This window comes from Stenella coeruleoalba, assembly GCF_951394435.1.
Source record: "Stenella coeruleoalba genome assembly, chromosome: 8".
Classification (NCBI taxonomy): domain Eukaryota; kingdom Metazoa; phylum Chordata; class Mammalia; order Artiodactyla; family Delphinidae; genus Stenella; species Stenella coeruleoalba.
Window position 1 is genome coordinate 51,581,172 of NC_137154.1, and position 12,784 is coordinate 51,593,955.

At 51.7% G+C, this 12,784-nt stretch overlaps 1 protein-coding gene across 2 annotated transcripts; it reads right to left on the reverse strand.

Moving 5' to 3' along the window:
* Positions 1 to 977: 977 nt before the first annotated feature.
* On the reverse strand, positions 978 to 8,317 carry UCP2 (uncoupling protein 2). Of its 2 annotated transcripts, XM_079929458.1 has the most exons (8): positions 8,180 to 8,317; positions 7,203 to 7,359; positions 4,595 to 4,814; positions 4,227 to 4,437; positions 3,040 to 3,234; positions 2,857 to 2,958; positions 2,336 to 2,516; positions 978 to 1,987 (listed from the first exon to the last, which is right to left on the reverse strand). In XM_079929458.1, the coding sequence occupies exons 3-8, from the start codon at positions 4,718 to 4,720 to the stop codon at positions 1,873 to 1,875; spliced, it is 930 nt and encodes a 309-aa protein (XP_079785584.1). In that variant the 5' UTR covers positions 4,721 to 4,814; positions 7,203 to 7,359; positions 8,180 to 8,317; the 3' UTR covers positions 978 to 1,872. The 2 variants fall into 2 exon arrangements, with proteins under 2 accessions (XP_079785584.1, XP_079785585.1); XM_079929459.1 differs by lacking the exon at positions 8,180 to 8,317 and having other exon boundaries at positions 7,203 to 7,516.
* Between the last annotated feature and the right edge of the window lie 4,467 nt (positions 8,318 to 12,784).

Below are 12,784 nucleotides of genomic sequence, written 5' to 3' on the forward strand. Positions count from 1 at the left end.
GTATTTTATAGGCATTAAGGGTTGAGGAGTTACTGAGGCCTCCTGGTATGCTGTCCAGTGGTTCCTCCCACCTTTCCCAGCCCCTCATTTTCTCAAGGTCATGCCTAGAACCGTGATGAAGTCTGGTGGCCTCATGTCCATGCCAGTGTCTGAAACACAAGGCTGGTGAATGAGCCAGCTGACAATGCCTAAGGCAACAAATTGCCCCTCAGTTTCCTCTGGTGCAAAACAAATCCTGCCTCAGAGGATTAATGTGAGAATTAAGGTGCATTAAGTACACTGACCGGGTCCTCCACTTATGCCGACTCCCTGCCACCTTCACCCTGGCTTGACTCCTGCACCCAACCCTGTCCCTCTTGGGGACTATGAGACCTCAGCTCAAAAGTAAGGTGAGGTTGTAAATCAACTATACTTCAATAAAAATAAAAAGTAAGGTGAGGAGTCCTGGACCCTCTTTCCTTCTCTACAACCCTAATATCCTGGACCCCTTGCCCAAGCACTGAAGGGCCCAGCCTCCTGCTCTGACCAGTGGGGAAGGCACAGTAGCACCAGCTGACTTAAACAGGAAGGTCACGTTCTCTGGGCTTGGCTCCACAGCTGCCCAACAGGATTCCTGAAGGACCCCAGCCCCTAGGGGAAAAGTGCACAGGGGGAGGGCGGAATCTGAGTCCTAGTCCCAGTTCAGCGGCTGATTTCCTATGTGTCCTTGCCTGCATGACCTGTCTCAGCCTTCAGCTTCTTCAGACATCTATAAAACGGGCCTGGATGGCTTAATTCTAAGGGCCCAGCCCTTCAGGAGATGCCTTGGGATTCTGGAACCTCACAGAGTCCCCTAACCCTTGAAACAGAAGTAGCCCTGCCCACCTGCTTTCCTGACTGGAGACAGATGGTAGGAAGAGGGACAGGGAGGCTGACACCCCTGGTTTGTCACCACCTCCCTGGGATCTCTAGCCTGGGGTGAGGGTGAGACTCTAAATGGAAAGACTCCGGCTGAGGCTGGGTGTCTGCTCTACAGCCTGTCCCACCCAATGCAGTTATACCGCCTCCTAAGGGTATGACTGTGGAGGATGGGAAGCAACCTGACTTGTCCTCACTAAGCCTGGGACTTGGGGGAGGTGGATTTCCCATTTGTAAAATGGAATAAAATAAGCCTACAGCATCTAAGGTTCCTAAGTTCCTCTAAATCTTCCAAGCAGCACAGGAGAAGCAGGGCAAACAGGAACACTCATTTTGCAGATTAACAGGCCCGGGGCCAGCTGGGGGGGTTGGAAAGGCGGGTACTGGAGTACCAGACACTGGTGAGTGAAAGCTCAAGTGGTGTGGCGAGAGAGCAAGGCCACTGCTAACTCCAGGCCGCTCCTTTACTTGCCACCCCAGCCCTGGCCTGGTCTGGAAAGAGAAGCAGACCGGATGACCTCCACCCAGATTGCTGGAGGAAGATGGGTCACACCCCCCTTTCCAAGTCAGGTGGCTCCTCCCCTGCCTACCAGGTGCCAAAAGGGCCCATTAGACCAAGACCTCTGGTAACAGAGAGGGAGGAGACGCCAAGGTTGAGCTTGTTTTATGGGTGACGTGCTAGTCGGGCTCAGGGGCAGGAGGCAGGACGAAGAGTCAGGCTGAACTTCTCAAGGGACTGAGGGCTTGAGATGCTGGCTTGTCCAGGCTTCCCACAGTGTCAGCTGGGGTCAACTCCATCAGGACTGTGAGAGGCAACGGGGAGCTGAGGGGTGAAAATGTGGGGAGAGGGAAGGGAGGTGGTGGGAAAGGGAGCAGAGGGAAGGGGTGGGGAGAGAGGGAAGGGAATGAGGGGAGGAGGAAAAGGGAAGCAGGTCCAGGCTGCAGCCAAAGCCAGAGGTGATCAGCAGGGGAGGCTCAAAAGGGAGCATCCCGGGAAGCACAGGCAGCCACGAGGGCCCGTTTTAGCTGTTCATAGGTGACGAACATCACCACGTTCCAGGAACCCAATCGGAGAAAGGAGGGCATGAACCTAGAGGGGAGAAAACACACGTCATCTCTTTCACCCTGCTGGGCCCTGGCAGCCAATCCAACCCAGATGCTCTGTCCCAAAGGAAGCTGGGAGGGCCCAGGGAATGGAGCTGTGGCCTGTGAGCAAGAGTCCCCTGTGAGTCTCCATTTTAACACCCACAAAGTAGGCATGATAGCAACTCTGATAGGAAGGAGTTAAGAGCACGAGAATGCCAGGACCAGGATCAGAAATAGTTTGACACGTGGTTGCCACAGCAACCACTCAGTTCTGGGTGGTTCTCTCCCACCTGTGTGATAGGTACAGGTGGCCAGGAGGCCTAGAATTGGGTGGGGTGGATCAGAGGCTCACCCTTTGTAGAAGGCTTGGGGACCCTCCTTCTGGAGCATGGTGAGGGCGCAGTGGCCAGCACTGCGGTACTGGCATAGGGCAGAGTTCATGTATCTCGTCTTGACCACGTCGACAGGGGAGGAGATGATGGTGGTGCAGAAGCCCGCCCCGAAAGCGGAAGTGAAGTGGCAAGGGAGGTCATCTGCCAAGGAGGAGGAGCAGGGGAAGCAGTCAGGACTCCTCACCCCATAATTCCAGAAGGAAAGAGATGATTTAAGTAGCTAAGGTCTCGTGGTTTTAGAGACACAGAGACTGCAGCTGGGACCTCTCCCAGTGTCTCTGAGAGTCACTTTGCCAATCTAGCCTCAGCGCCTCAACGTGCAGAGTGGAAACTTCACCCCAGTTGGCTTCAGTTCAGTGAAAGAGAAACTCACTCCATAAGCAAAGGGGAAATGGGATGAAAAGATGTGGTCTCCAGGCAGACCCACACTGGCTCCTGGTTTGGGGGAAGGTGAGACCCAGCAACATCTACCCTAACTCACCTGTCATTAGGTTGGCCTTCAGGAGAGTGTCCTTGATGAGGTCGTAGGTCACCAGCTCAGCACAGTTGACAACAGCATTACGAGCGACATTGGGAGAGGTCCCTGCAGAAAGAAATGGTGCCTATGTGAGACCAAGGAATAGGGGAAGAGGAGGATGCGGAAGGGAAAACACCTGGTACACACCTTTCCAGAGTCCCCGAAACCCTTCCTCTCGGGCAATGGTCTTGTAGGCCTCAATGGTGCTTTGATACCTCCGGCCACCTCCAGCCTGGGCGTGCGCCTGGAATCGGACCTTTACCACATCCGTTGGCTGGGCCACGGCCACAGCCAAGGCACCTGTGGTGCTGCCTGCCAGGAGGTGGCTCCCGATGCCGGCATCTGTGGGAGAACCATGGGGGTCAGTGGCCAGCTGGGTTTACACTCATTTCCCACCTCTCCTCACCAAAACCACGTCACTGTCATTTCCTGTCTTCACTGTAAACTTTCGGTAATAAGACACAGACTAGCCCTGCTCTAAGAACTTTTTGCATCATACAGTCTATCACTGGGAGTGTCTACTACGTGCTGGGCACTGGGACAGAGCGAGGAGCAGGACAAAATGAGACGTAATGCTTTCTTTCATGAAGCATTTTCATTCACTTCATTTTACCTACTCAGCAGCCCCGAGAAATCAGAACCTTTTTTTTTTTTTTTTTGGCAGCGCTGTGTGGCTTCTGGGATCTTAGTTCCCGACCAGGGATCAAACCTGGGCCCTGGCAGTGAAAGTCCTAACCACTGGACTGCCAGGGAATTCCCAAGTATCATTTCCATTTGACAAATATGAAAGGCTCCGAGAGAAGTGGCTTTTCTCAAGGACTGGGATTCATAGGACTTGGGTTCTCATCCCTGATCTACTTCTCCCTGCCGTGTGATCTTGGGAAAAGTCAACCTTTTGATCTGGGTTCTCATTTTCCTCACGTGTAAAATGGAGGGTGGGCATGGCATGCTGAGAAGGTGGAATGGAAGAGTGCTGGCCTTGGAGGCACAAGTCCTCAGTGTGTTTTCTTTCTGGCTCCCCATTATGTGCCCTTGGCCAAGTCCCTCCTGCCCGAGCAAGCCTCAGCCTCTTCCTCTGTAACACGGGGATGATACCACCTGCTCCCGAGGTGGTTGTGAGGACTGTTATGAGACGATGCCCTACTTGGAGCCTGGCACAGCCCAGGTGTTCAGGAATCATTAGAAGAATCAGGGACCCTTCTAGTTCTCAGTTCCTCTGATCTGAAATTCCTCCTAGAGGTCTTGGGGCCTAAAGGAACTGTGCAGCTAAAAGAACGAGGATCAACCATCACTGAGAAGAGGCCAAGAGGCCTGTGGCCCAGCTCCACACTCACGCTCAGAGCCCTTGGTGTAGAACTGCTTGACAGAGTCGTAGAGGCCGATGCGGATGGAGGCAAAGCTCATCTGGCGCTGCAGGCCGGCGACCAGCCCTTTGTAGAGGCTGCGGGGGCCCTCGGTGCGCACCATGGTCAGGATGGTGCCCAGCACCCCGCGGTACTGGGCACTGGCCGCAGCCTGCACTGGCCCCTGCCTTTCTCCTTGGATCTGCAAGGCCAAGGCAGGTGGTTGCCCTCCCCATCTCCTTCCATCCCTATGCTCTAAAATTTACAGCGCCGAAAAACCCCGCTGGCCCTTGAGGAGTCTGTGTCTTGGAGAGGGAGCAGACTAGCCACCATCAGAACCCCAGGCTTCATCTCCTCACCTGCAGCCGGACTTTAGCAGTATCCAGGGGAAAGGTGATGAGATCTGCAATGCAGGCAGCTGTGCCAGCCCCCAGGAACTTCACAGTGGCAGTAGGGGGCACATCTGTGGCCTTGAACCCAACCATAATGCCAATTCCTGCTACCTCCCAGGAGATGAAGAAAAAAGAAGGGGGCACCTTCAATCAGCAACAAGACGAGACAGAGGAACTCTGCTGGAATCTAAGCCAAGGAGAGAGAAGGTCCATCAGAAGCTGAAGCTCCAGACCCCCCCTTCTCACTACCCCACCCCACTTTCCCTGATAGCACCACCTCCCTAAGCAAGGACCCAGAGCTGCCCCTGGAGGGCAAATAGGAGTGAGCTCCACAGGCACTCAAGCAGGGGCTGGAGAAGCAATTCATTCCTGAGAAGTCCTCCCTTTCGCCACAGGGAGTGTCTGGATCACAGCTATCCTAGTGCTACCTCACAGGCACTGGCCCAGCCCTGTGTCTGCTGGGTGCAGAAATTTCACTGAAGCCCACATTCCTGATGCTGCAGATCTGTTTAAAGGGCAGACAGAAGTGGGGAAAAGGTTTCAGCTAGACCAAGACCTGACAGGCACAAACCCACAGGCTTATGCCCTGGATGTCTTAAGCAGGAGAGGTTCCTATGGGTCTTGAACTAAGTCTAGAAGAAAAGGAGTGAACAAGACCTATTCAGCTCCTTCAATTCAGTCTAATTCTCTTCCCCACCAGCCCGCACACAGCTTGGGCTCTCTAGAGGCACTCTTTCAAGGAGTCTGCTTTGCTGGGCACTGGCTCACTGAGGCGCAGGAGACAATATCTACCCTAGAGGGGGGCTTATTGTCTGGCATGGGATGGACAGGTGATTCAAGCTGCATTTGGGGCTTGCAGAACATAGTCTCAAAGTGCAAAGGAGGGAACATCCAACTTCACTGGGAGAGAAGAAAGGGTGGGTAATCAGAAGACTTAGAAAAGGTAGCATTTAGCTGGGCCTTGAAGGATACTGAGCAATTCTCAGGGCTGAGAGTAAGTGCATAAGGTGCTCTACCCACCCCCACCCCCACCCCGGGGGGTGGGAAAACTATTCCCTCTCTGGCCAGTTTCCTCTCCTCCTATAACATAGAGGGATCCACATCTTCATGAGAGGTGGGGATGCGGAAGTGCAGGTCAGAACTATAGTGACAAAGGAAACCAAAACCTCCATTTTGTTCTCAGAATTGCAACAACACCTTCCTCCCCTGCCTTGGGAGGAAGTGAGCCCAGCACCCCAGTGGAGGAGGGTGACCTGCTTCTCTCCCCTGAGTTTCTTTCTTTCACTACATAGGAGTGGCTGCTCTGAGCCTCACCTAATGGGCTGCCCCCATTGCTGGGGCCGGGAGGAAAGCGCTGGCCAGCAGAGGAATGACGTGGTGGCAGTCAGTCGTAAACACACAGACCCATGGAAACAAGATGCTCACCAGGCTTCTTCCTCCTGGGCTTCTCATCCCAGGTGGCTGGGCCAACAGGGAAGTCTAAAGGCGACTCACCACTCAGTTCCTGGCCTTATTCATGCTTCCCTGGAGCCTGGCCCACATGAGGCTCAGTGAAGACTGGCACTCAAGCAGCAGAAGGGGTTGGTGAAGGTGTTCCAGAACCCCCAGCGTCCCTGCTCTGACATCCTCGTTCCCCAGGAAGTGCCCCACACCTTTCCTCCCCACTCTGCCTGGCACATTCTACTAGCTCACTTACTTGTCAGTGCAGCCCTGTGAGGTGGCTGCCCTTACTTCCATGTTTCAGAACAGGGAACTTAGTAAGCGTCCTGTCTGCAGGCTCCAAAGCTTATGCTATTTGCTTTGCACTGTGCCCAGCTCATTTCTTTCCTGCTGTTTTCTCAGCCCCGGGCCTTTCACGAGGAGGTCCAACACCGAAGTTCTCTCATGACAATGTGACAGTTCTGAGAAGGTTCAGGCAAACGGCATTCCCTTCTCTGGGCATCAGAGACATGATGACATGAGTCAATCATGTCCTGACCTTGATCTGGGTTGCAACGTGTTGTGAGGGCCAGAGAAGAATAAGGCCCAGGCCCTGCCCACCTCAGAGACAAGTGCAAAGGCTAAGTTGCCATTTTGAATGTTGCCTTGGAGTTGCCATAAGTCAGGTCCTTCAGAGGCATGGGTATGAAGGCAAAGGTCTCCGTGCTAAAGACCATACTAAGAAGATTAAACTCAGGCCTAACGAGAAAGAGTTAATAATATATTACAATCCCCAGCAAATAACCAGTTTCACCTGATTACCAACTGCAATCTTAAGGATAGTCAAAAGTTTGAGTCAACAATATGTAGTTAGAACAACAGGGTCCTGTCCTAACTCTGCTGCTGACTCCTAGGGTGACCTGGGGCTAATCACTGTCCCACCTGGGCCTCAATATCCTCCTTTGTAAAATGGGGATTACCATCCTTGGATTGTCAGGTCAGCTTAAGGGCTCTGGCCCTTAAGTGCTTTGTGAACGCTAGGAGTGACTTTACTGGGACGGTGGTGCTAGTTATTTGTATTAATGTCCTGCTAAACCTGCCCCCAGACCACAGGGCTGAGGCAGTAGAAGACCCCTCCCTTAGAATGGACTCTTACCTGGCTCTGTTAGATCTCACGCTGAGGCCTTCAAGATCAAGCTTCTCTAAAGGCATCCCATTCTTCAAAGCTGCCAGTGGCTATCATGGCCTGATCCCTTTGGTTTTCCATAGAAAATGGCTGGGAGATGAAACACCTAATGGTCATACTATGTGTCCTGCAGGTGAGGGCAAAGGAGGAGAGTTTAGAAAGGGAAATGGACCTTAAAGGACCACACCCCAGCAAGGAAAGGGCCATCTGTTCAAGGCACATAAGCCCACTCAATCCTTATCAGGGGGGTGTGAGGGTAGGGCACAGGGTCCATTTCCCACAGGGCAGCTGGGGACTAATTAAGTGCACACACTGGAGGAGGGGGACACACTGGAGGAGAGGATGAACCCAGGAGTCCTCCCTCCCCCGTCTGCTCTCTTAGTATCACACATTGCTCTGTTGCAGATTTCTCCTTTAGTGGAACTCAGTATTCTGGAGAAGCGTCCCGCAACACAGCAGACTCTGGTGAGCAGGAGTGGGGCGGTGGTGGGGGAGTCATGATGGGTCAGAGACTCGCTGAGTCAACTAGGAACCACAGCGGGGCTGCGAGGAGGTTAGAGGGGCTGGAGCGGGCCCTGCTGAGGCTGCATCAAGGAGCTCAAAGCCTCCTGCCAGCAGAAAGAGCCCCAGGAATGGCCTGGGGCCGCCTGGAGTGGCAGAGGTCATTCTGGTCTTCGGTGAAGGTCCCCCACCCCGGCCGAGGAGAGGAAGTGGAAGGGTGAAGGCTTATATTACAGCCATTTGAACGCGAGAGGTAAAGAGCAAAAGCAAGACATGAAAAGAGTGAAAGAAGAGAGATAAAGAAAAACAACAAAAGGTAAAATACAAAATAGGGTGGGAGGTGAGGAGTGAAATTAAAGGTGGCGCGCGGGTCCCTTCCGCCGGGGTAGCGGGAGTAGGGCAGATATAGCGGGCGCAGGGCTGGGGCGGGCCGGGGCCGGGCTCACCGGGCCGCAAGGAGAACAATCAAGTACTGGCAGATATGTCAGTCGGCGGGCGGAGCGCGCATCCACGGAGAGCAGACTGTACTCGACCCAAAGGCGCGGCCGGCCGGGTTTGCAGAGAGGCAGGCAGAGGGTGCGGCGCGACTTCGATCTATGGGGAGCGGCCGGCTGGGCGGGGGCGGGACCTGCGGTCTCCGAGGGCTGGGAGGCGGCCCTTTAGTTGCAGCATTTCCGCAGAGACCGCCACGCCCAGGGTTTTCTCCGCGCCTTTCTCCACTTCCATTTTCGGGAGCCGATCCCAGCATCTGCCCCTTCGTTTCCCCATAGGGTTACCCCTCGCCGCGCCAACTTCATCGTAAAGATGGCAAGACTGACTCCCGGAAAGAAGCAGAGGCTGCCCAGGGTCGTACACGCCTCTGGCCCCTAGCCAGGGCTCTTTTTTTTTTTTTAAATGTATTTATTTATTTATTTATGGCTGTGTTGGGTTTTCGTTTCTGTGCATGGGCTTTCTCTAGTTGTGGCAAGCGGGGGTCACTCTTCATCGTGATGCGCAAGCCTCTCACTATCGCGGCCTCTGTTGTTGCGGAGCACAGGCTCCAGATGCGAAGGCTCAGTAATTGTGGCTCACGGGCACAGTTGCTCCGTGGCATGTGGGATCTCCCCAGACCAGGGCTCGAACCCGTGTCCCTTGCATTGGCAGGCAGATTCTCAACCACTGCGCCACCAGGGAAGCCCAGGGCTCCTTTTAACAGCGCCCAGAGGCTCGGGTAGAAGAGCACTCTCTCCTTTCAGGGACGCAGTCCGCTGGTACCAACTCAGCCGCCCGTGATTCCGCAGACCGCCCGCTCTCCCCAGGTGCCAGCGCGGGACCCCGCGGGGCGGGGCCTCCCTACCGGCCTCGCTGGTGATTGGTTAAGGGAGCCGTGGGGCCAGAGGAAGGAGCCAATCTGGGCTGCAGCAGCAGGTGGCCGATCACCGCCAACAGCCGTTGGGTGCGGCTGGGTTTCCCGCTGCCTCCGGGTCCTGTCCTGGGCTCCTCGGGGACTTCAGGACGGGGAGGGGTCACGGAGCGTGACGCTCCGCCCCCACTTACAGAAGAGCCAATGGTCAGGAGCCCCTCGAGTGAGAAGGCCGAACAGGGCGTGGACCTGCTGCGTGTCTAGGCCCCGGCATGAGAAAGGGATGGTAGGTGAACCGGGACTGGGTCGCCCTCAGGTTGTTGGTGGTCTTATGGGGGTGACAGACACGTAAACAACCGGTAATTGTGTCCTGTGGCCGGACAAACACGTGCACGTGGAGTGTAGAAGCAGATAGTCTGTGTTCGCCCTTGGACTCTATGTCCCTACTTTTGTGTACCTTCTGACTCCCTCTACCTCTTTTCAGTCTTGTCGGCTGTCTGGGACTGTTGTAAGAATTCGTGGAGGTCATGGAAGCCATATCGTTGACTACATTGTAAGCTCTTCTAGAGCAGGAAGCTATTTCCTATATTTTTAGTATCACAACCCTCTAAGACCCGCTTCAGATGTGGACAGGGACCGTTGCCTGCCATTCTGGTAAACAAAGAATGTTGCCCACCATTCCAGGTCCATAAGGATCTGGCCATTAGTCACGGCAGGCTTCCACCCACGTGAGCCCTGAAAGGAATTCAGGATGGAGAAAAACAGGAAGTATTCTGTGCTTTGGATTCTATTGTCCCTAGATAGTTAAGTTGCATACCTAAGGAATAATTTAAATGAACCCAGATTCTTGCATCTTCCCATATACAGAAAAGCACTAAAATCATTAATTTGAATGTCTGTTCTTTGTGATTGACAGTAATCTTTTGATGTTCAACTACATTTTTTTTTCCAGCAAAAAACTCCTATTTATCCTGGCTTCTCTCTTACCTCTTCTGAGCAGTTCCTCAAAGCTATCTGAGAGGCCGTCTCCTGGGTTATTGTCTTCAGTAAGATCCCCAAATAAAACTTAACGCGCTACTTTTAGGTCGTGTGTTTTTCTTCTGTGACATATAGTAGAGGCTCAATGCATGCTGTTTGGGCTGCTGTTGAAAGTGCCCTTGGGAAGTGTAATGGGAGGATCTGGGAAGATGAACATTTAGTGAGTGCAGTTACTACGTTCAGGTTCAGTGTGGATACTTCACATAACCCTGTGAGGCTGGTATTAACCTCTGACCTACAGATGCGTGCCAAAGAGGTTAAATCATCTGCCTAATGTAACACGGTTAGGAATGGTGTGCCATGACTTAAGCCCTGGTTAATCAGCTCAGTGTGTGTATTTTTTGTCCACAAGCAGAAGGAATTGTCAGCCAGGAGACTATAGCTGGAATGGGACTGGATAATTATAGCAGAAAAGAAAAAAACACACTGAGCATATGATCCTGGCAGAAACAAAGTGGAAACTGAGAAATCCAGCCACAAATTTATTTCTGGCACTGTGGAGTCTCCCATCCATTGCTGGCCTAGCTTTTGCATGTAAGCTTCTGTGTTTGGCTGTGATGAACGGATTCCCAGGATACTCAGCAAGTTTGTGGTGAGACTACTGAACTGGTCGGTGATCTCTGAGGAGACATGAAAAATAGAGTAAAACAAAGGCTTGGAAATAAATGTGTTGCCCTGATTGCCAAAACAGGGAAGAATCTGGATTTCAAAGACTATATACCTATGAGATGTTTGTTCGTCCCTAGCAAAATTCAAGGGACTGTTAAAAGGATGATGTGTGGATACTAAAAAGAGAAGTAGATATCACCAGGATTCAACATGGATTTCTTTAGAAGTCCTGTTAAATTCTCTTTTCCTTAGGATGGAGCCAGGCAGATCAGGGTGTTGCTACAGACACTCTACCTCTGGAGTTTTAGAGGTACAGCTCATCCAAATCATAAGATGTCTTATGGAGAAAGTGAAGAATGTTTGGTGTCAACTGAAAAAAACACACAACCTAAAAGTTGAGAATTTTATTTTATTTGGGGCATTACTGAGGCCTTAAGCCCAGGATACAGCCTCTCAGATACCTCTGAAGGACTGTTCTGAAGAGGTAGGGGAGGAACCAGGGTATATAGGAGTTTCTGCAAAAACACCAGGTAGCTGAACATCAAAAGATTACTGCTAATTAAAGAAAAACCAGATATCTCAAGTTAATGAATTTAGCACTCTTCTGTGTACGGGAAGATGCAAGGGTCTGGGCTAAATAAAATTATATCCTGTTTTTCTCCATCATGAATCCCCTTAGGGTGCACCATTGGTGATGGCTGCAGTGGCTGATGGACTGATAGTCTCAACATCCTTTGTTTACTGATATGGCAGGCAGACATTCTTTGTCCACAATGGGTACAAATAAGTGCATTTTACAAACCTGTTTCACATCTAGTTCACTGAAAAAAGAAAAATATATATATGTACTTATAGTTTTGGAACTGTAAAATTTTAAAAACGTTGTTTGAAACACTGAAAATGAAAAAGACACAAGAAAGACACTGATTTTTTTTTTGTAAATTTATTTATTTTATTTTTGGCTGTGTTGGGTCTTCGTTGCTGTGCGCAGGCTTTCTCTAGTTGCAGCGAGCGGGGGCTACTCTTCATTGCAGTTCCTGGGCTTCTCATTTGGTGGCTTCTCTTGTTGCGGAGCACAAGCTCTAGGCACGGGGACTTCAGTAGTTGTGGCTCGCGGGCTCTAGAGCCAGGCTCAGTAGTTGTGGCGCACGGGCTTAGTTGCTCCGCGGTATGTGGCTCTTCCCGGACCAGGGCTCGAACCTGTGTCCCCTGCAATGGCAGGCGGATTCTTAACCACTGCGCCACTAGGGAAGCCCCACACCCACCCACACCTCCCTGACCCCCCCACCCCAGTCCATGACGTTTTGTTGTTTGTTCTTCTCTTTCTTGATTTCTTAAAAAAAAAAAAAAAAGGTGGGGGAAATGGCCACCCAAAACGAGGTAGAATTACTTTGAACATTTGCAACAACAAAACTGGATTAAATTCTTTAATGAATCTTTGTTGTCAAGTAAGAAATCCTGCATTTTAAATATTAAATTGGGGGCTTCCCTGGTGGCGCAGTGGTTAAGAATCCACCTGCCAGTGCAGGGGACACAGGTTCGAGTCCTGGTCTGGGAAGATCCCACATGCTGCAGAGCAACTAAGCCCATGTGCCACAACTACTGAGCCTGCGCTCTAGAGCCCATGAGCCACAACTACTGAGCCCAAGTGCCACAACTACTGAAGCCCACGTGCCTAGACCCCGTGCTCCACATCAAGAGAAGCCACTGCAATGAGAAGCCCACGCACCACAAGGAAGAATAGCTCCCACTTGCCACAACTAGAGAAAGCCTGCGGGCAGCAATGAAGACCCAATGCAGCCAAAGATAAATAATAAATAAAATTAATTAATTAAAGAAAAAAAAAAGACACATGCATCTCAATGTTCATTGCAGCATTATTTACAATAGCCTGGTCATGGAAGCAACCTAAATGACCATCGACAGACGAACGGATAAAGAAGATGTGGTACATATATATAATGGAATATTACTCAGCCATAGAAAGGAACAAAATTGGGTCATTTGTAGAGACGTGGATGGACCTGGAGACTGTCATACAGAGTGAAGTAAGTCAGAAAGA

Excerpts from the sequence above, each read along its gene's own strand:
- UCP2 (XM_079929458.1), bottom strand. The coding sequence starts at position 4,720 with ATGGTTGGGTTCAAGGCCACAGATGTGCCCCCTACTGCCACTGTGAAG. Across the intron at positions 4,438-4,594 it reads CTGCTAAAGTCCGGCTGCAG|ATCCAAGGAGAAAGGCAGGG; the intron begins GTGAGGAGATGA and ends TTGGCCTTGCAG. Across the intron at positions 1,988-2,335 it reads CCCCAAGCCTTCTACAAAGG|GTTCATGCCCTCCTTTCTCC; the intron begins GTGAGCCTCTGA and ends TCTCCCCTCTAG.